Raw genomic sequence first — 21766 nt, 5'->3', positions numbered from 1 at the left:
ATGATCTAACTAAAGTTCCCTCAATGAAATTCCTGATCAATATCAGAGAAGGAAGTAGTGCATGCACATAAGGATTGTTCTTCAAATTGATAGCCACTCACTCGTACAAATACTCACTAAGCCTACTATGTTCCAAAACCTATTCTGAATACCAGGAATGGAACAGTGAACAAGACTGACCATGACCTTACTCTCCTGGAAGTTTACACGCTAGTGAAAGGAGGAAGGCCATATAAACTTAAATATACATTACAAAGTGGCAAGTGCAATTGGTAACATACACAAGATGAGGGGCCCAGGGAGTGCTATTTTGTACAGGATACATAAAAAGCCTCAGAAGAAGGGGATGGTTAACCAAAAACCTAAAGGAAGAGGAAGTAAAGAAGCAGATCCCAGCTGAGGAGCAGGCAGAGGAAGAGCATTCCAGGATAAGGTGAACATGTAACAAGGCCCTGAGATAACAGCAGATTTGGTGTATTCAAGGAACAAAAGGCCTCTGTAGGTGAACCAACCATAGTACAGGAGAAAGGGAACAGAAAAAGATAGGACAGAAAGACCAAGGCCAGATCATGCAGGGGTTTTTGGACATCACAAGTACTTTTTACTCTCAGTAAGATGCAGAAACCGGCTGGGTGCGGTGGCTCACTCCTGTAATCCCAGAACTTTGGAAGGCCAAGGCAGGCAGATCACAAGGTCAGGTGATGGAGACCATCCTGGCTAACATGGTGAAAACCTTATCTCTACTAAAAATACAAAAAATTAGCTGGGCGTGGTGGCACACACCTGTAGTCTCAGCTACTTGGGAGGCTGAGGTAGAAGAATCACTTGAACCTGGGAGGTGGACGTTGCAGTGAGCCGCAATCGCACCACTGCACTCCAGCCTGTGTGACAGAGCGAGACTCCATTTCAAAAGGAGGAAAAAAAAAAAAAAAAGATGCAGAATCCATGGAGCATGTAAAGTGAACTGACATGATTTGACTTCCTTACTGAATAACTGCTCTGACAAGTACAGGAAAAATATGACAACAGTTGATCATGAGAGATGATTAAAACAATTCTGATAGCAGCGGAGTTGTTGAGAATTGGTCAGCATCTAAACACACTTTCAAAGTCAAACTGACAAGATTTGCTGATGGACTAGATGTGAAGTGAGAAGAAAAAGATTCAAGAATAACTCCACACTTCATGGCCTAAGCACCTGAGGCTTCTATATGCTGAGATGAGGAAGATTACAAGGGAGAAAGTCTGGTTGAGCAGGTGGAAATGGGAATTTTGATACATTAAGTGTGAGGTGCTACTAGGCAGCCATGTTGACATGTCAAGTAGGCTGCTGGATATGACCATGGAGTACAGGAAGAGGTCAGAGATGGAGATACATATTTGACATCAGTCACCCTAAAACCAAGAGATCACCTTCAAAACCAGACTTGGGGCCCCACGATTGAACATTTTAAACAGAATTTGGAGTCCTAGCAAGTTCCTAAAATACATTATGTCAGAAACTTCCAGAATATCATGAAGTCTTCAAAGGAAACACTTAGCAAATCATCATTAATGAGATTAAGGAGGGTGAGTAAGTAAAGGGATAGTAAATGTTTCATGCCTTGCTTATAAAAACATTGACGATTTCAAAAGAGGTAAGAGTCTGCTTGCCAAAAACAACTAAGGAGGGCATTTATATGTTCTTCTAAAAAATTTTTAAATTAAAACAAAGACTTTTCCATATCAGTATCAGAGCTGCCACTGGATGGCTGTATGATGTTGTCTAAAAGCAGAATTGAGAGACAGCCACAGGGTCTAGAATCTGCTAAGGTGGACAGCAGCATAGGGCCTGCAGGTGAGTGCCAGTTCTGAAAATGGCCTTGGAAAGGGAATGCCCACTCAAAATTCTTAAGCTCTCTTCTAACCATGAGAACTGTGCACTCAAAACATCACGAGTGTTTTGAAGTATCATATCTCCATGTGTGACTTACAGGTGCAAAGGAATACAGACTGATTGGAGAGATCAATAGCTGTTATGACCCACAGACCAATTCCAGTGACTCTGCTTCAGAACAACAGCAGTCAGACCAAATTTTGTACTTGGGGAAGTGTTCTTTTAAAATGTTATTATTTCAATAAAATTCACTTGAAACTAAGAGAAGAACAATATTTCATTAGGAAACAGGGGGGAGGGGAATAGAAGCCTTAGAAAACTTGCGAGGAAAAGATTCCAAACTATAATCCTGTCTTAGTAACACCAGGGGGTGATGCAGCAGTTTAGAAATAATAACACTGGTCAGGGAAGACAAAGAATAGCTATTGTAGATAGGTCAAAGCCTTTTCACCAAAAATAAAGAATTCATATCTGTTAAGATGACAAAACTTTTTCCTTTTTGTTCTAAACTTTGATTTTGCTTCTTCCCTCAATCAAAATAGACTTTAATTTAGCTTAAAGTTCATTAAGTCAAAGTCCTTAAGCCACTATAGTTGATCTACCAATTCCCAAAAAATAAAAACAATCAATCATTTGTGTACACGGAAGGAAAAAAGATCACTTAATAAAACATATTTAGTATACTGTTGAAAGTTCCATACTAAACATACGGATACATAAACATATACATATACATATACATATATGTACACACACCGCTACACATATTTATCTTTAAAATTGTGAGTTGTTACTATGTAAAAATAACTTTCAATCAAAATAACTCATTCACTAATTCCATGTGTATACAGTCTGTTTTCACTGAAGCAATATGTCTATGGTTTCAAAAATTAAAGACCTACAACTGATTTTTAAAACAATAAATTTATACTGAAGTTCATGAAATTTTTATACTGTCCTAAGTTTATATAACAAAGATGAACTATACACCACAGAAGGATTTATCTGTCAATTGTGAACATGCAACTTTTAAACATGTGTGGGTTGGTACACTCTGCTTAAATAAAACGTGTCTGTTTAACTTAGTAAATATGGCTAAACAGATTTTCATACAAGTTGGAAGCTTTATTTAGTATGTCTATCTTAAAATGCAGGCTATGTAGCAATGCGAAATTTATTTGGAGAGGCCAAGAGAAAGGTGATAAGCACCTCAAAGAAACGGGCAGCTAACTTTCACGGTGGTGGAAACCAAACCATAAGGAAAGACTGCCAGGATAGTCATTCAAGAGAAGCAATGCCACGTTCTTCAAGAAATAGAGTAAGAGAAAAACTGTGATTTCAAATGGAAGTCCCATATCAAGTATCACAACTGTGGAAAATTTTCTGAATTTCAGACAGTAATTCACAAAAAGTGGCTCCTCATACATACAGGTAATTCTAGGTAAAATGCTTGAGGGCAGGGGTTTGCAAACCTTTTCTTTGAAAAATCAAATAGTAAACATTTTAGGCTTTACTGGCCGCAGTCTGTGCCACAACTACTCAGTGATACCACTGAGTGAGAATGAATGAGAAATGAATGAATGACAGTGGTTGTTATCTAACAAGACTTCATTTACAAAAGCAGGCACTGAGCCAGATTAAGGCTGCAGATCAGTTTGCTGACCCCTACTCTGGGACTCTAGCTTTAGTTCAACATTATTTTTAAAAACCAAGAAAGAAACTTTTTTTTAATGCTACATCTATACACTATGTACATAGATAGATATGTTTCACAACATAACACCTACTGTAGGCAATGCACTTTGATATTTATTATTTTCTGTTTGGGGTTTGTCTTTTTATTGAGAGAGAGTGTTTCTGGTGACATCATAAACCACTAAGTTGATCTCAGTAATCCACAGTTTGAACCACGCTGCTCCAGTGTGAAGGCCTGCTGGAATGTACCCATTTACTGAGTACCCCAAGAAACAATGGAAATGTTTTAGTGGTATATAATATTTACTGACTGCTTTTTATGTGCTATGCACTGACATACATGCCAGGAATCTAGCAGTTTAAAATAAAGAAAATGTTGCCCCATAATAGTTAACACTGTAGTCATTTCCAATTAGTGGTGAACACTCTAATCTGTAAAAATAGGATAATAATGGCCAGGCACAATGGCTCATGCCTGTAATCCCAGCACTTTGGGAGGCCGAGGCGGTCAGATCTCCTGAGGTCGGGAATTCGAGACCAACCTGACCAACATGGTGAAACCCCGTCTCTACTAAATACAAAAAAAAAAAAAATATTAACTGGGCGTGGTGATGCATGCCTGTAGTCCCAGGTACTTGGGAGGCTGAACCAATCGCTTGAATCCGCGAGGCAGAGGTTGCAGTGAGCCGACATTGCACCATTGCACTCAAGCCTAGGCAACAAGAGTGAAACTCTGTCTCAAAAAAATAAAGGATAATAATTGTAATACTACCTACATTATAAGACTGTTGTGAAAATGAAGAATTAGCAAAGTGTCTGGCACATATCAGATATTCAGTCAATTTCCTATACCATTATTATTCAAATAATTAAAGCACAAAGAAGTACTTCTAAAAATCAGGTTGAATTATATATCTATTCCTAAATGAAAGTTGTCTATAAGTTAAAATCATAATTCTTAATGAGATGGTATTACCTAAATTACTAAAACTAGTAAATTTATAGTAATGACATATTATGATAATCAAATAAAATACACAACAGAGAACTTTCAACTTCTCTGGGTCCTCCCCGACCCTTATTCAAACAAAATTCAGAAAAGATTTCTCTACACACATTTAAACTCAATCCAGAAAACGTGCCATCTTTGGGATCAGCTTTTACCATCCAGTGTCCCATAGATTATGTAGATGAAAAGAATTCAAGAAATATAAAAGATGCTCCTAAATCTACAATAGAATGATTACTGTGCCTGTGCGGTCAGCTAAAGCAGGGGTCCCCAAACCCCAGGCCATGGACTGGTACCATTACATGGTCTGTTAGGAACAGGGCCACACAGCAGGAGGTGAGCAGCAGGCAAGCCAGCGAAGCTTCATCTGCATCTACAGCCACTCCCCACCACTGGCATTACTGCCTGAGCTCCACCTCCTGTCAGATCACCAGGGGCATTAGATTCTCACAGGAGTACAAACTCTACCGTAAAATATGCGTGCAGGGAATCTAGGTTGCGTGCTCCTTATGAGAGTCTAATGCCTGATGATCTGTCACTGTCTCCCATCACCCCCAGATGGGGCCATCTAGTTGCAAGAAAACAAGCTCAGGGATCCCACTGATTCTACATTATGGTGAGTTGTATAATTATTTCATTATATACAATGTAATAATAATAGAATTAAAACACACAATAAATGTAATGTGCTTCAATCGTCCAGGAACCATCTTGCCACAACCAGTTCACGGAAAAGCTGTCTTCCACGAAACCAGTCCCTGGTGCAAAAAGGTTGGGAGTCACTGAGCTAAAGCCTGCCATAAATGTCCATAAAACCAACTAATAGTTAGAAAAATTGTTTTTGCGTATCAAATAACCATTTTGCATTATTTGCAACATCTCAAAGGCTAGCTCCATGAAAGCAGAGAATTTTGTCCACTTTTTTTTCACAACTGTATACCCAGAACGTATGAGTCCTCAGCACACAATAGCTTCTCACTAAATATTTGTTGATGAAAGATAAAACAAATAACTTGTCAACTTATTTATGTTTTAACATTATGCATTTGAAAAATTAATTTTAAAATGTAAGTTATCAAAAAGTAATATATTTAAAGGTTTCTTGACATTCCTAGCCTAACTGATTTATTAATATGATTACTCATAAATTAATGTAAGTATTTCATGGGGTTAAAAATAATCTTACCTTCTTTTTCTACTCTAAAAACAAAAGTTCTTTGTGTTGTAACAACTTCAAATTTGTTGTCTCCTTGAACTCGTACTGTTGATATAGCAGAAAGGGGAATTATTCCTTTTGAATACATCTCCTGTATTGGTTAGAAAAAAAAAGAAGACATATGAAAATGAAATTCTCTTGATCTTATCAAAAAGGAATGGCACGCTATTTACAACTGCTTCTCTTTTATAATTTCAATCCAAATTTTTTAAATGACATACAGGTAATACGTCCACTCATACTCTCAAGTAATACCCAAGAAAAGAAACTATTAAATGTCCCCTTCTTTGAAGTGAGATGTCTTTTCAACTTTCTCTTCATCTGGAATTAAAAGAGAAAGAATCAAATACAAGCAATCCTACTAGACTAGCAATACCGAGTTCCAAAACCCAGCAGCATGTTCTTCAAAACCATCTGCTCAATATGATTTTATGGTGTTTGCAGGCATCTGCTGGCCACAACAGGTACTGTAACTGAACCATTTTAAAACAAGTCTGTTACATATTCGGAACCAAAATATACCTTAAACACATACTGGGTTTTCTAAATTAACCATGTTACTCAAAGCTCTGACGATGAGCATCTCAACCTCACACTGAATCATTTTAATGTTTACTCTCCAACGAATAAAGAATAAAAAAGACAGATTTATCTGTTTCCAAACAGCATATAAGTATTACAAATTTTGTTTTTAAAAAAGGCCATTCTTAGGACTTTGATAACTTTTTATCCATCTTCATTTTCCTGGACCCTCTAAAATCATGTCGTGATAACTACTGCACAATTTCAACTCTTGATATTTTCTGGGTCTCGTGTTGGAAAGAAAATTTAGAGTGTTTATACTTTCAAGGAGCCTCAAAATGAAAAGCCAGCTAATGCAATGAGAGAAGAGTTTAAAACTGAGTAAAAACTAAGGGATATAAAAGTACAAAGATGGAAAATCTCAATTCTGCTTAAAGGCTGTGAGGGATATCTTTACAAACATGGTGGTATTTAAACCTGACTTTTAAAAAAACCTTAATTTTAAGCAGATAGACAAGTGTGTGGGAGGCATTCTGGTCAAAAAGACCGAATAATGGAAGCGAAAAGCAGAGAAATAAGAGGACAACAACGTAGAGTCAAAAGACAGGAGACTGATAACGTATACCAAGCCACATTGTAGAAGGTCTGGAATATCAGAAGAGTTTGGATACATCCTTAAGGGATTTCTTTTTCTCTTCCCTTCCACAGCATTATCCTTGGAACCCACACTTTTGAGCAGGTCCCAGATATAACTGTTTCGGAAAAAAAGCAAACCATTCCATGCAGGAAGCAAGTATTAAGTTTAATATTTCTCCTAGCCATAAGCTCCTGCCTTAGCAATTGGTAAGGGACAGTCATCATTAGCATCATGGAATTCTACCGGAAGGATATCCTCTTCTGCTATTTAAGGAGATACACAATATCATCATGGCATTATCTCTGAGTATTTTTTTAAGTTTCTTCTCCTTCACTAGCTCTGTTACAGTCTCCCATCCCTGCCTTTATTTATCCATCAAAATCCTATCCATTCTTTAATGTAACCTTAAATACAAATGCAATGAAGGCTCTCCTATGTCCTCCCACACAGCCAAAACTGAGTATGGTATATGAGCTATGATTCAGGAAGATGAATGGGCAACCTTATACAGAAAAGAGAGAAGGATGTCAAGAAATAAGCACTTAGTAAACAACTTATTTCTTCTCCTTTTTACTTTATCTTCTCTCCCTATAAGAACCCCTTTCCACTATTTTTTTTAATTGTTTAAATTCACACATAATAAGTGTTCATATTTATGGGATACATAGTGATGTTATGATACAGTGATGTCGTGATACATATAAAATGTAATGATCAGATCAGGTAATGGGCATATCCACCATCTCAAATATTCATCATCTCTCTGTGTTGGAAACATTCAATATCCTCCTTCTGGCTATTTTAAACTATATTAAATTAGTGTTAACTACAGTTATCCTACACTGCTATAGAACACTAGGACTTATTCCTCCTCTCTAGCTGTAAGTTCCTGCCCTTTAACAAATCTCTCCCTATGCCTTCCTTCTTCCTACCCTTCACAGCCTCTAGTATCCTCTGTACTACTTTTTACTTTGGTAAGATTCACTTTGAAAAAGGCTTCCTCATGAGTGAGAATATATACCATTTAACTTTCTGTTCCTGGCTTATTTCACTTAACATAATGTCTTCCAGCTCTACCAACTTTATTCAGAGTAATCTAAAATTTCTCTCTTCCTTTCTTATCTATTCATTTCACTCAATTTCACTGCCATATTTCAAGTAATCAATAGTTTATGTAACTATCTCATACGTACCACAAACTTTAAAACTGAATTTACTTTCACCTGAAGACTTACGCTCTCTTTATACTTGTCCATTAAAATATCAACTCTTCTAGTCCATCTGAAATAGAATGAAGTCATCTTTGACCTTTGCTGGTTCCTTTGCACCCACATAACTTGCATTCTCCCCACATCTAGAATCAGCTTCCTCCCCACCACTCACCAACTCTGAATTACTGTCGCATTGGTTTTCTTGAGGTTTCCTGAATATATCACATTTCTACCCAAGCCAGTGCCTTTGCATACACTGTTTGCTCTGCAAGGAATTGTTTTCACACCCATCTGCACATACTTACTGCCTCCTCCTCCTTCATATTTCAGCATAAATATATCCTCCTGAAGAAAGCCTCTCTGACCAGCACAATCTCTCAGGCCCCTCATCCTCATAGATAACCCGAATTTAAGCTAATAGCAACCTGAATTTTTCCTTTATAAAAATTATTCATTGTAATTTAAACGGTGACTTTATATTTACCCGTGTGATCATTTGATTAATATAGTCTCCCCAAATAGGCTTCAGGTCATTTATCTATGTTCCTCACCACCTTTCACGTAGCTAATACCATAGAAATATTTTCTGAATGGCTCATTTTTAATATTTCTTGAAATTCATTTCTTATCACTTCCGCTGAGCCTCCACTGAGCCTATACATTAGTCTACATGCTAATAAATTAACACCTGGCTTAGTGCAACAGTCTCCGGATTTGCCTCCCTAGTTTCAGTTTGTTTTCCTTCTGAATTTTCCTGCATATTGTTTTTCAAATGTCATACGTTGGAGAAAATAAAGAAAAAACTCATGGAGGTGAATAACAAGATGGGTCTGATGTCTGCAGAGAATGTTGATGGATGGCAATGGCTAGGGAGTCTCAGACGGAAGAACAAAAACACAAGGGGAACATGTAGGAAAAGACATGCTCCAGTTTCCCATAGTGTATACTCAGTCACTGTTTAAAAAGATCATTAGGCAGAGACACATGACATGAATGGCTTAACAAAGCAAACCCTACAAACGCAAGTAGGTTAAAATGGCAATACAAGGCCAAAACTAGACCAATAAGTGCTCTAGAAACTCAAAAGAGGAAGGTAACATCTTTCCATTGTCGGTCAACCTAAGGAGGTGGGAAAGGGCACGGTATCTTTGGGGACAGTGTAAAAACCCCTCTCCTCTAAGTCTGTAGTGGCTGAGACCAGACAGCAGGAATTAGAATGCCTAAAAACATTTACAGTTTATCCCCTACGTGATCTGTTTCCAAATTGTAGTTTGCATAAGAATTAAAGGAACTTATAGCAGTATCCCTCTAGTGAGATAATTAACTATTTGTTGAGGAAAATGTTAACAGTAACCCATTTTGTCACTAGAAATAAGTCAAGTAGCACTGTACTGAAAGAAACAGGGATCAAAAAAAGATTATCTTTCCAATAGATCCTGTTAAAGAGAAGACAATTCCTTAATAAATAACCTACACACCTATAACGATATATTTAACAAGCAAATATTTCTGGTAGAATAATATAAAAACATAATTCCCCAGAGGTGATCAAAATATACTTAATAAGCAAAATACTATGTCACTATAACCATAGAAAGTTGTAGTTTATCTAATGGCTCATTTAAAATCTGAGATCCCAAGAAAAATCTTGTAATTTTTAACATTGTAGAACTGATTTTTGTATTTGTCTTGCAACAGTACAAGATAAAGACAATAAAAAAAAAATACTCAAATGACAACAATGCTCACAATGCCTGTGTTTTTCAGAGTATAAAATTTTCCTTAAGGAAAGAAATTTTAAGGCATCCTTTGAGCCTGTAACACACAGATATCTAGGTCAAGTTTGTCATTTATCTACCATTTTGAGACAATGAAACGATCACAGGGCAATTCTGCCACAGCTGGGTGAAAACGGGGGTGAGTTAGATTTCTTTACAGGGGATGAAATATCAGGGTTGTTTGGATCATGCCATTTTCTGTGATATAATGAAGAAGTCCTTACAGAGACATGATTGGCGGCCTCAAGGAAAGTGGAAGAAACCTAGGGAATGTGTAACTCTGCACACTACCTCCCGAAGGCCCAACCACATGCTCCTCAAGTGCCCATTTAAACATTAAAAGAACTGTGCTCAGTTCACACAGCTGTTAACACTGGGTCACGCAGCCACGATAGCGGCTATGGCCACACCTATGCATCCCTTTCGCTAGAAGAGTTACAATAGAAACCATGCCTCCTTTTAGGAAACACTGAATCCAGTGTTTCTGTTTTTTGCCAAAATGAAACCAACCATCTAGACAATAAATGGATGAAATGTCAAAGAAAATAACAACTTAAACTTTTTAATATTAAGCTAAATGATTTGCAATATCTCATTTTTATATGAACTCTTTAATCTCAATTTCAAACCAAGCTTCATCATTTTCATTGCATCAATAACTAAAAACGTGAGAGGTCCTCATCTCTTCACTGCAGTTCAGATGAGCTTTAAAAGAACAAACTGAGAGAAAGAGGGAAAAAGAATCCAGTTTGACACAGTTACTAGAAATTATGTCAAATGAAAATAATGGTATCACCAACAACAGTCTTATGGCATGGAAGCCTGTCTCGCTTCTGAGTAGTTTTCCTCCTCATTTCAATCAAACCAGAAAAGGTTACAGGTGATGGAGAAAACCAGCAGTGAGATTCTGTCAGCTATATAGACTACCTTCTCCTCACCCTAGGGAACGAATTGTCTTAACATTCAAATATACAAGCAAACTAGAAAAAAAAAAAAAAAAAGCTAAAACAGAAAACAGCTTTTAAGGCTGGTCACGGTAGCTCATGTCTGTAATCCCAGCACTTTGGGAGGCCAAGGCGGCAGATAACTTGAGATAAGAAGTTTGAGACTAGCCTGGCCAACATGGTGAAACCTTGTCTCTACTAAAACTATAAAATTAGCCAGGCACGGTGGTGCACACCTGTGATCCCAGCTACTTGGGAGGCTGAAGCAGGAGAATTGCCGGAACCCAGGAGGCAGAGGCTGCAGTGAGCCAAGATCATGCCACTATACTCCAGCCTGGGCAACACAGCAAGACTTTGTCTCCAAAAAAAAAAAAAAAAAAAAACACACAACAGTTTTTCAAAAATATTCATCCAACCATCTTGTAAACCTCCAAGAGGTGTGTTTATACCCATTTGATGCTCTGAGTCACTGCAAAGTGAAACCAAACAATTAACACCTCTCTATATCTTCCATAATTCTCAGTCATAGGGCATACAGTGTGTGTTATGTTGCACTATGTGTTACTGTCTGTCTAAAAGCATATATTCTTCTATCCTGCAGCAATAAAGAAGCAATATGTAAGAAGATGCCTAAATTTCTATTAGAACCATAGGTATTGCCAATATTAGGGGGTGAAAATCTCTAAATAATGAGAAAATAATGTTAGATTAAGAGTTACAAAAAAAAAACCATGTGGTTAAATCTTAAAATTAGTGTGTTAAGAGAAAGTACATACTTAAGTCAAAAATCATTAGATTAAGAGCTACAAAAAAAAAAAAGCATGTGGTTAAATCTTAAAATTAGTGTGTTAAGAGAAAGTACATACTTAAGTCAAAAATCATCTGATTTTAATTAACTAAGCATATGGTACAATATTTATTAGTTGCAACTTCAAATTATTTTCATGTTGAGAATCCACTTCCTATTCTTAAAAACCAAACTGCTTGCTTACTTTACTGAAGTACACCTAGCATGCATAAAAAAGCAATTTTTGAAAACTGTAAAATGTATTTACCTTCTCATTATTGTAGTAAGAAATGCTAAGGCCATCAAATTTCACCCATCTCTTCTGAAACATGCGTTTTCTGCAAAACATATGAAATTGTTATTTTATATTCAAGTACTATGAACTTAGATTGTTAAATACATGTGTAATATAACCGTGTAAATATATTATCATTTATTGTTAAACAGCATAGACAACAATAGGTTATGATAATATACAGTTTTGGCCATGGCACCTAGAAAAAAATAGCATAATAGTACTTTCTAATCAGTTGACCTACGATCTTTTTTTAATGACACAATTAACAGTGTTGTCGCACACATTTGTAAGGTTGAGTGCAAAATAAAATATGGTCAGAAACACTATCACTCAATCCATTTCTAATAAAAGATAATCCTTTCATCAAAATAATATAAGCTTTCATCCCTCATTAAGCTTATATATCTATTTTATGTTCCCTTCACTTTTGTTTTAGGGCATAAATATCTTACTAAAATAACAAGGCTTTGTCAATTGGATTTACATGGAAAACACATTTAATTTTGATTGAATAAGCTGAAGACCTGAACAAATATACAGAATCATTTATAAGCATTCAAAATTCAGTGAAACATTATTTTTAAATGATCATATGAAAGACAAAGGTAGTTTAAAATGGCTACTGACATGAAAAACAAAAGCAAAATAATATAATCACAGGTTTCAGGCTTAAAAGAAAAATGAAACTATTTTTCTGACTATATAAGGAAGAAAGTGAAGAACTGTTTTCACTTAGGATTGCTTTTTATTTTTATTTTATATTCTCCTTCCCTGAAGGCAGACAATCATAGGTACTTTTGGTCTTTAACACAGAAAACACATGAAAATGAACTTCCTATTTTTTAAAAATATTATTTCTAAACAAACATCAACCCTGTCTACCTTGTGCTTTTGCAATTTTCTAAAATGTTTAAAACAAGGAGTTGGCATAACTTTCCTTGGCTCTCAGAAGACTTAACAAAAAAAGAACTTCAGGAAGTGTAGAGAGCTTGTCTCTGAGCTGGTTCCCCAGCCACACATCTATTATGCAAGTGAAACACAGCAAGCCTCCCAAACTAATCGTTAGCAAATATGTTCTGCATAAGATAAAATTATACCAAATCTGATCAAGTATAAAAAAAAGTTTTTGAGATTCTTCAGTGCAGACATTTTCACATATAAGCACTGAATTAATTATGATGTAATAAGATCATGTAAAGATATTAAAAGCATGTAACCACTTCATATTTAACTCTAATTACAGGAAAATAAAATAAAATAAAAATTTTGGCTAGGAGTGGTGGCTCATGTTTATAATCCCATCACTTTGAGAAGCTGAGGTGGGTGCATCACTGGGCAACACGGTGAAATCCTGTCTCTACAAAATATATTAAAAAAAAAAATAGCCGGGCACGGTGGCGCACACCTGTTGTCCAAGCTATTTGGGAGGCTGCAGTGAAAGGATCATTTGAGCCCAGGAGGTTAAAGCTGTAGTGAGTTATGACTGTACCACTGTACTCTAGCCTGGGCGACACAGCGAGAGCCCTATCTCAAAAAAAAATTACTTTAAAAGCATGTTACCACAACTGACCACCCAGCCCTCTTTCCATCATATTTTTCATCTTTCAGCTTCTTTTTAACTTTTCTTGGCCTGTCTGCAATGGGTTTTCCTCACTTTGCAACATCCAACAGTGTTAGAGGCATCTAGCTTTTACTTTTTCCAGCAACCCAAGATTCCTTAAATTATCAGCATTAAACGTTAAAAGATAAAGCTATATTAAGCAAACACACAATAATTATACACTGGATAAATTAGTCACTTTTTGCTCATTTCATGTTTATCTCTTCCACACTTAAAGGCAGAGAAATACATACCTTCTAACACAATCCAAACAGTAATTCAGCAAATCATGATTTTGTTTTGGAACACAACCCACTTCAAGTTGTGAATAACAGTAAGCTAGAGCTCAATTACACATATAATCTTCCATTTTAAGATAAAAATAATTAACATCTGTGGGGGATAGAGGCCTTAGGGCCTCCCATTACCCCACTATTCCCTTTGCTGACTCCTTATCTTTCAGTTACATCTAAACCAACTACAAAGAAATCCCTCCCCAGTGACCCAATCCAAAGTGGATAACAAAGTTATTCTCTCTCACAATACCCTCTACTTTTCCTCACAGCACTTAACACAACCTCTAATTTTATATATTTGTTTATTTGCTTAATGTTTGTCTCCCATACCAGGTCTTATGCTTTACAAGGACAACATTTATTTCCTTCCGTATGATCAGCAAGGAGTGCAGAGAGGAATATGGCACTGAAAAAGAATTTGCTGAAGGAATGAGTGGCATGATTAAAAGCACACTCCTTCTGGCACCATGGGCGGGATGACAGACAAATAAAACCTCAAATGATCAGCCCTCATAAAATTAGCATCTTTTAAAAGAAAGGTTGAGGGAATGCAAGAAACTTTAGAACACTCAGAATTAAATTCAAAGTTTTGAAACCTGCCAAAACATCAAGGGTAAAAGGTTTACAACCTATTTTCACATGTCTTACTTAAGATTAACTGCAGCCACTCCAACTCATAAAATTTCTTAGAATTCCATCACCATCTTGATAGATAGTTTGTGGTCTGAGGCATCATCCAGGAACTTAATATTTGTGTCCACAGAAAAAGCGAAAGAGGGAGAGCAGATAACTTAGTATGTGTTAGGTTTACGGATCAGTCAAAGATGCAGCATTTGACTAGCAACACCTCCCCTCTCAGGTGCTCATAATGCAAAGGACACACCCTACCACCGGCTCTCTGAGGAAAACCTCAGCCTCTGAGAGAATCAGCTCCTAAGATATTCTCCCAATTATTTTAATTTTCTCAACTGCCAGGTGACTATTTGATGTCTTCATCTATTTTTAACTCAATAGTTTTAAAGATTATTAAATCTCTTTAACATTCTATGAAGGGACAGGTAAATAAGACAAATCCCAGCCCACAGTGAAATGGAATGAGAAGCCACAGGGTGTAGCAGATGAAAGAACAACCGTCCTACAGGTGGAGAAAGCTATTCTGCACTTCTACCATTGAAAGTTGGCTTTTGCGATCATCCACTCATCCAGTCAGCCATCAAAATCTGCGGATACATACTCCGTGGACACCACTCTCTGGCCACGCTGCCTCTCTTCTCCAGACTCTTTCTTGCCTCATGGCCTTCCCATATGCCATTGTCTCTGCTTGGAATGCTGCCTGCCTGTTCCTAACATGGCTGGCTCCTGCTTATTCTTGAGAGTTCACCTTTAATGTCTTTCCCATCAAGTGACCATTTCTGACTATGCATAGATCATTCAAGTCTCTTTGTTCTCTTGCTCCATTTCTTTGCTTAATTACACTAAACAGAACGTGTAATTTTATATTTGTTTTTGCTTCATATATCACCCAATACTACATTTCTTTTTCCTGAGCCTTTTCTTTTTGCAAAATAGGCATTTTATTGATACATATTAATTGACCTATTTACGGGGTAAATGTGGCATTTTGATATATGCATACAATGTGTAATGATCAATCAGGGTAAATATATCCATCATATCCAACAGATGCTGAGATCCTTGAGTACAGAATCCATTTCTGTTTTGTTCATCAATATAAAACCAGGAACTATCATAGTTTCTCATACACAAAACATACCTAATATTTAGTGAAGAAACAAATGAATGTATTTTTCACTGAAAGATATTTACTTGAATTTCTATTGTATAAATACAGAAATAAACACTACTGAAAAACTTTATCCGTAATTTTATTTTTGCAAATACTAAAAACCAGATTTTTATATGACAAAATAAACACTTTGTAAAACTACTGTTGCAGGATCCTCGGTGTGTTGCTTTTCTGGCCAGAAGCCTCTGTGGCTGGCGGCGCCTTTGCCCGAGTTCTGCTCTAGCCCACTGGGCTTGCTTCACCCATTTGGGGTGAGCAGGCTGTGCTCGGCTGACGCTACCCGCCTGGATCCCGTAACTGCCGACGGCGAGCCAGGTGTGGAGCAGTGAGGGGTGTGTGAGCAAGCGAGCATGGGGTCCAGCCACTGCACACAGTGAGGCACACTGGCTGCTGCAGTGGGGCAGCCAGCAGCAGGTGTCTGCACAGGCGCCAGCTCTCTGCAAGGCTGCAGCCGGACCGGGCACACCACAAGCAGCTTCCACGGCTGCCACCAGGAAACATAGTGGTGGCTGGAAGCTTGAGACTACAGGAACCTAAGAGGTCCAAAGAGGGAGTCACAGCCCTGCCTCGGGGCGCTTCCAGGTCTCAGTTCCCTGAAGGGCCACAGCTCTTCTCTCCTTGTTTTCACACATAACACGGTGAGAAGGCGAAGCGTTTCGGCCCTGTTTGTGTTATCTCTTTCAGCCCCTGCATCTCTCAGGTCCCAAGTTCTTGTCCCGTGTCCAGGAAGAATCAGGTATACAGACAAATGGAGGGTGAGCAAGGCGAAGAGGAGCTTTATTGAGTGACAGAATAGCTCAGAGCAGGTCCTGGGTGGGGAGCTCCTCTCTGTAGTGAGGTCATCTGATGTCTGCAGCTCTCAGCAGAGAGTAGGCCCCGGAGTGAGTAGCTCCTCCCTGCAGCAGGTCATCCTGATGTCTGCACAGCTCTGGTTGATCTGGGGGCTTTTATGGGCCTCAGGGGAGGAAGTGCACACCAACTGGACCATGGGCGGCCATAGGCAGGCCCAGAAAAGGCACCACAAGTTCCTACTGTGGTCCGCAGGACTAGTCGGCCCCCAACCTTCAGGCCCTTCCTGGACTGAAGGTGGGGCTTCACTGAGGACCTGCTCCCTTCTGCCCATGGTCTAGCTTCACCTCCTGCTGCTGTTCACGGCGCCCAGGCTGTTCATGCCAAGAGGTGTCTGCAGGCCAGTGCTGAGTTGCCCTCAGTGCTCCCTCGGCTTTCCTCCCTCCCATGCTCATCAGGACCCAAAGGCCAGAGGAGGGCCCAGGCAGCAGGGAGCTGGCCTATCAGCACTTCTGCAAGAGTGCACACATCCAGATGGGCTGTGACAGCACCTGGCCCCAGCCCCAATCTTGCTCTGAGATAGGAGCGGACACCGGGAGCAGGGAGAGGCCAGGCAGTAGGAGCAGCCACCTTTGAGCTTGCAGGGGTAGGGGGACTCTTCTGGTCCCCAAGAGTGCAGAGATGCCTAGATGCCTGGCTCTGCAGCCTTGGCTTGGGCCGCAGCTGCTGCAACCAGGAACACAGGGCTCCTGACTGCTCCCAGCCTCCACCAAGAACACAGGGGGGCCTGAACGCACAGCAACGACTTGGACATCTGTAGATACACCCAGGAGAGCAGGACCGCTGTCTGCTCCACGGAGTGGGAGGCCTGGGTCCCATAACCACAACTTGGCAGCTGCAATTGCACCCGAGGATCTCCCGCTCTACCAACTTGGAAGGGGCGGGACTCCCACTTGTCCTTGGCTCACGCCATCTCCGTGGAGTATGTAGCCCTGGCCGCACCTCTCCGCTGCAGCCAGTTTGATGGCAGCAGTGGCTCCAGATGGGTTGCCGCTGCCATCACTACCTTATTAAAAATAAATAAATAAATAAATAAATAAATAAATAAATAAGATCCTACAGAAAGCTTGAAAAGTTCACCATTGATTTCCATGTAATTTCAAAATACATTTTGGAATAAAAAAACATTTTTGAGATGGAGTCTCGCTCTGTCATCTAGGACGGAGTGCAGTGGCACAATCTCTGCATACTGCAACCTCCACCTCCCAGTGATTCTTCTTCAAGTGATTTTTCTGCCTCAGCCTCTCGAGTAGCTGGGACTACAGGCACACACCACCACACCCGGCTAATTTTTGTATTTTTAGTACAGACAGGGTTTCACCATATTGGACAGGCTGGTCTGGAACTCTTGACCTCATGATCCGCCCGCCTGGGCCTCCCAAAGTGCTGGGATTACAGGTATGAGCAACCACGCCTGGCTCAATTAAAAACTTTTTAACCAACACCTCACCATTAACCCCACCTCTCAGTCCCTATTAATCACCATTCTACTCTGTTTCTATGAGTTTATTTTTTTTTAGATTCCACCTATACATAGATCCCACATAAAGGTTACAAACTTCCAGTTAGAAGAAGAATAAATTCTGGAGATGTAATATATAGCATGGTGACTACAGCTAATAACAACATATTGTACACCTGAAATTTGCTAAGACTGTACATCTTAAGTGTTCTTACCACACACACACACACACACACACACACACACAAACACACAACTCTGTTAGGTGACAGCTATGTCATTAGCTTGTGTTAACCATTTCACAATATATAGGGATATCGAATCATCACACTGTATACCTTAAACATATAAGATCTTTGATAATAACATCTCAATAAAGCTGGAAACAAAAAGAAAAATTTAAATATGGTTATTTAAAATGTGTGCATTTGATACTTTCCTATTTAAAAATGTAAAATAATCAATTCATTTTTAAAACTAAATCCATATAAACACTGAATAAACTATTTTCCTCATTAAAACTATCAACATTCAATTAGCTGTTTTCCACATGTGAACTTCAATACTGAATTCTAATAATTAGCTAAAGATAAAACTTCACACTTAGATCTTTTCTCAGCATTATTCCTTTGTTTTTTTTTTTTTGAGACAGAATCTTGCTCTTGTTGCCCAAGCTGGAGTTCAACAGTGCAATCTGGGCTCACCACAACCTCTGCCTCCTAGGTTCATGCCATTCTCCTGCCTCAGCCTACTGAGTAGCTGGGATTATAGGCGTGTGCCACCACTCCTGGCTAATTTTGTATTTTTAGTAGAGACGGAGTTCTCCATGTTGGTCAGGATGGTCTCCAACTCCTGACTTCAGGTGATCCGCCCATCTCGGCCTCCCAAAGTGCTGGGATTACAGGTGTGAGCCACCGTGCCTGGCCTTCCCTTTTCTAGCAAATGGAAACTTAGATTAATTCATATTGGTAAACCTTGCAAATTAATCAAAATTTCAACTAAATAATAAAATGAAAATCTTGAGAAGTCCTGTGCTTCTAACTGCCAATGTAAAATTAAACTAATAAATATCGATGATTTCTAAATGTTTAAGAATTATCTTTTCTGTGCAAAAGTTCAATACTCCTCTCATGTGTTTCTAAACATATATTCACTATCCGGCAATTAATTTCATTATAATGACATATAATTAATATATGCACTGTAAGAATTTGCTAAAGTACTTCGAAAGTTAATTTCAATTACTAGCTTAATTTGCTTCATAAATTTTAAAAAACAGAAAAAGAGAATGTATACAAGACAATGCCATCTTAGCCTATGTTCCGGCTACCACACAATACAAATTAGATCTGAAATAATGATGCATTATTGCACAGAAAATAGATTTAAAGTTGTAGTCAATAGAGAAGTTATTTATTACTACATTTGGTAATAAAAATAGCAAACACATAGTCCTTTGTTTCAGGCATTGTGTAGAGCCACATACAAATATTAACTCATCCTCCAGACAACTATGTGAGACAGGTAACATTATTACATCCATTTTAGAGATGAAGGCACAGAGGCAGTGGTTGGTTAAATAATTTGTCCAAGTCACACAACTAATAAAGAACATATCTGGGAGTGTCTTCCCAATGACTGCTCTTAACTGCTACACAAAACAGACATTAGTGCATTTTATAGCAAAGTACCCAGGACATCCCTTTAGGTAGTAATAACATTTGACCTCTACATTTTATATGTAACTTCAATCTTGCAAAGTGCTTCAGAATTCCTTCAGGAAAAAAGGTAAAGCAGACATGAAACACGTTAGCCTGAGTTTTATCTTATTTTGTTTTTAGGGTTCTGAAGGGAAACATTTCTTTAAGAAGCTTTTTTCAAAGAATTTATAAGGCTTGTGCAGTATTATTGAACAGATTTCTATAAACTCTTCCCTTGAGCTCTGGTAGGGCAGGTGGTGTAAAGTTTCAACTGCTTTCATGAAAACAGCTTCACCATCTGGTATCAGTTTTTGTTGTCTCAAAATGTGTTTCTTAAAAATTATTTTTTAACAACACTGTATACACACACAATTAAATCTCTATTTATGAAGTACTCACACAGAGGCACTCCTGTTTAATTTCATTCCTAAGTGCCAGCAGTTTTTTTTTTTTTAATATTACATCTTTATGCTTAAAAAACAAATCCTAGTATCTAACAAGCATGCTAACTAACCAATGATACCAATCTAAGGTGAGACAGGCTACCAAATTGTCACCTTTAAAAATCACACAATTGGAAAGAACATCAAAGGCATTAAGTCATATGTATGGCTTTTATTAATCATGCTATTTAAGGTAATGGAAAACATACTTCTCAAGTATTCTAAACAATCTCAAAGGAAAAAATATCATCACCATGCTGTTCCCGATTCATCTGCCTTGTTTACACAGCCCTAAAGAATCACAGCATATTTTATGTTATTCCCTCCTCTAACCCTAACGAGACCCAATATTTTCTAGGACTACAATCTCCATAAGTATATATTTTTATTTATCTAATTACTCATTTTTATTCAGCTAATTATTTGTTGATCCAATTAGTCTTTTAAGGAGCAGAAGACTTTTAAATGATGCAGTAACAAAGTATTTTAGGGTGAGAAAGATGCAAGGAATTACTAAAATATTTCTATAAAATGCCAGTACTTCTCTATTCTAAAGAGCATTTTCTCACTTTTAAGCAAACCGAAATAACAATTTCCAAGATTATATGAACCAAATGAGCTGGGGCCAAAAAATGAAAATAAAACAAAAAAAGTATCTTCAATCTCAGCTTCCATCTCTGCTATATCTACATCTTAAAATGAGAAGAAGAAGAAGAAAAAAAAAAAAAGGTACTCAACATAAAATTCCAGGGGCTAAAAAGATTCTTGGAAGTCAATGATAAAGCCTGAATTTTAGTGTGCAACTACTAATTTTAAACATATCTACAAAGAGCTTAGTGCTTTCATAAAGTGGTGTATAAAAAGCTACATTAAAAGATTCACACTTCTTCATTTTATGGAGTCATATCATACAAAATACATCATGAACCAGTTTCCAGTTAAAAATATCAGTTAAAAGCTTGCATTTACTTCTACTCCTCCCCAGACTTCACTAAAAGACATCAAAGGATTAAGAAATAAATAAAAATAAATAAATGCCTGCAAAGCAACACTGACTAAAGAAGTCAAGGACAGTAACAATAGCTAGAAATCTGGAAACAGAAGGAGAGATAAGAACTGATCGCTAAGCCAGCATTAGATTAAATTAAGAGGAAAACACATTTACTCTTGCATTACCTCTGAAAATCTCAGGAAATAGAGGTACCAAGTAACTCTGGAAGTGACTATGAAAGTGAAGGTGAGGCGCTGATAATGGATATGTCGAAAGGCAGTTTAAGACGTAGACTTGCACTCCAACATCACAGAATCCTTCTCCCCCACTTTGCACTGCTGGAAAACTGTCTCTCTGCTTTCACTCAACATAATAGTGTAGTTTTATTCAATGGAGAGACTAAAACAGGAGGTTTTGGGGCTGGGAGACTCAGGCATAGCTATACTAAAGTAGAGGAATCAAATAAAAGTCTACATCATAACTACCAATACTCAAAGTCCACTTTCCCTCATGAGCCAACCGAAAACTGGTTACCAGGCCAGGCGCAGTGGCTCACGCTGTAATCCCAGCATTTTGGGAGGCCAAGGTGGGTAGGTCACCTGAGGTCAGGAGATCAAGATAAGCCTGAGCAACAGGGAGAAACCT

At 38.1% G+C, this 21766-nt stretch overlaps 1 protein-coding gene across 1 annotated transcript in view; it reads right to left on the bottom strand.

Annotated features, from left to right (window-relative positions):
* ARAP2 (ArfGAP with RhoGAP domain, ankyrin repeat and PH domain 2) overlaps nt 1–21766 on the bottom strand; it is a 181208-nt gene that overhangs the window by 115652 nt on the left and 43790 nt on the right. Inside the window, exons 7-8 of the mRNA XM_011967062.1 lie at nt 11944–12013; nt 5767–5887 (exon numbers count right to left, since the gene is read on the bottom strand). Coding sequence (XP_011822452.1) covers nt 5767–5887; nt 11944–12013 — 191 coding nt within the window. The remainder of the gene's footprint in view (nt 1–5766; nt 5888–11943; nt 12014–21766) is intronic.

Source organism: Mandrillus leucophaeus, unplaced genomic scaffold, assembly GCF_000951045.1.
Source record: "Mandrillus leucophaeus isolate KB7577 unplaced genomic scaffold, Mleu.le_1.0 Scaffold784, whole genome shotgun sequence".
Classification (NCBI taxonomy): domain Eukaryota; kingdom Metazoa; phylum Chordata; class Mammalia; order Primates; family Cercopithecidae; genus Mandrillus; species Mandrillus leucophaeus.
This window is presented reverse-complemented; position numbering and strand designations above follow the sequence as displayed.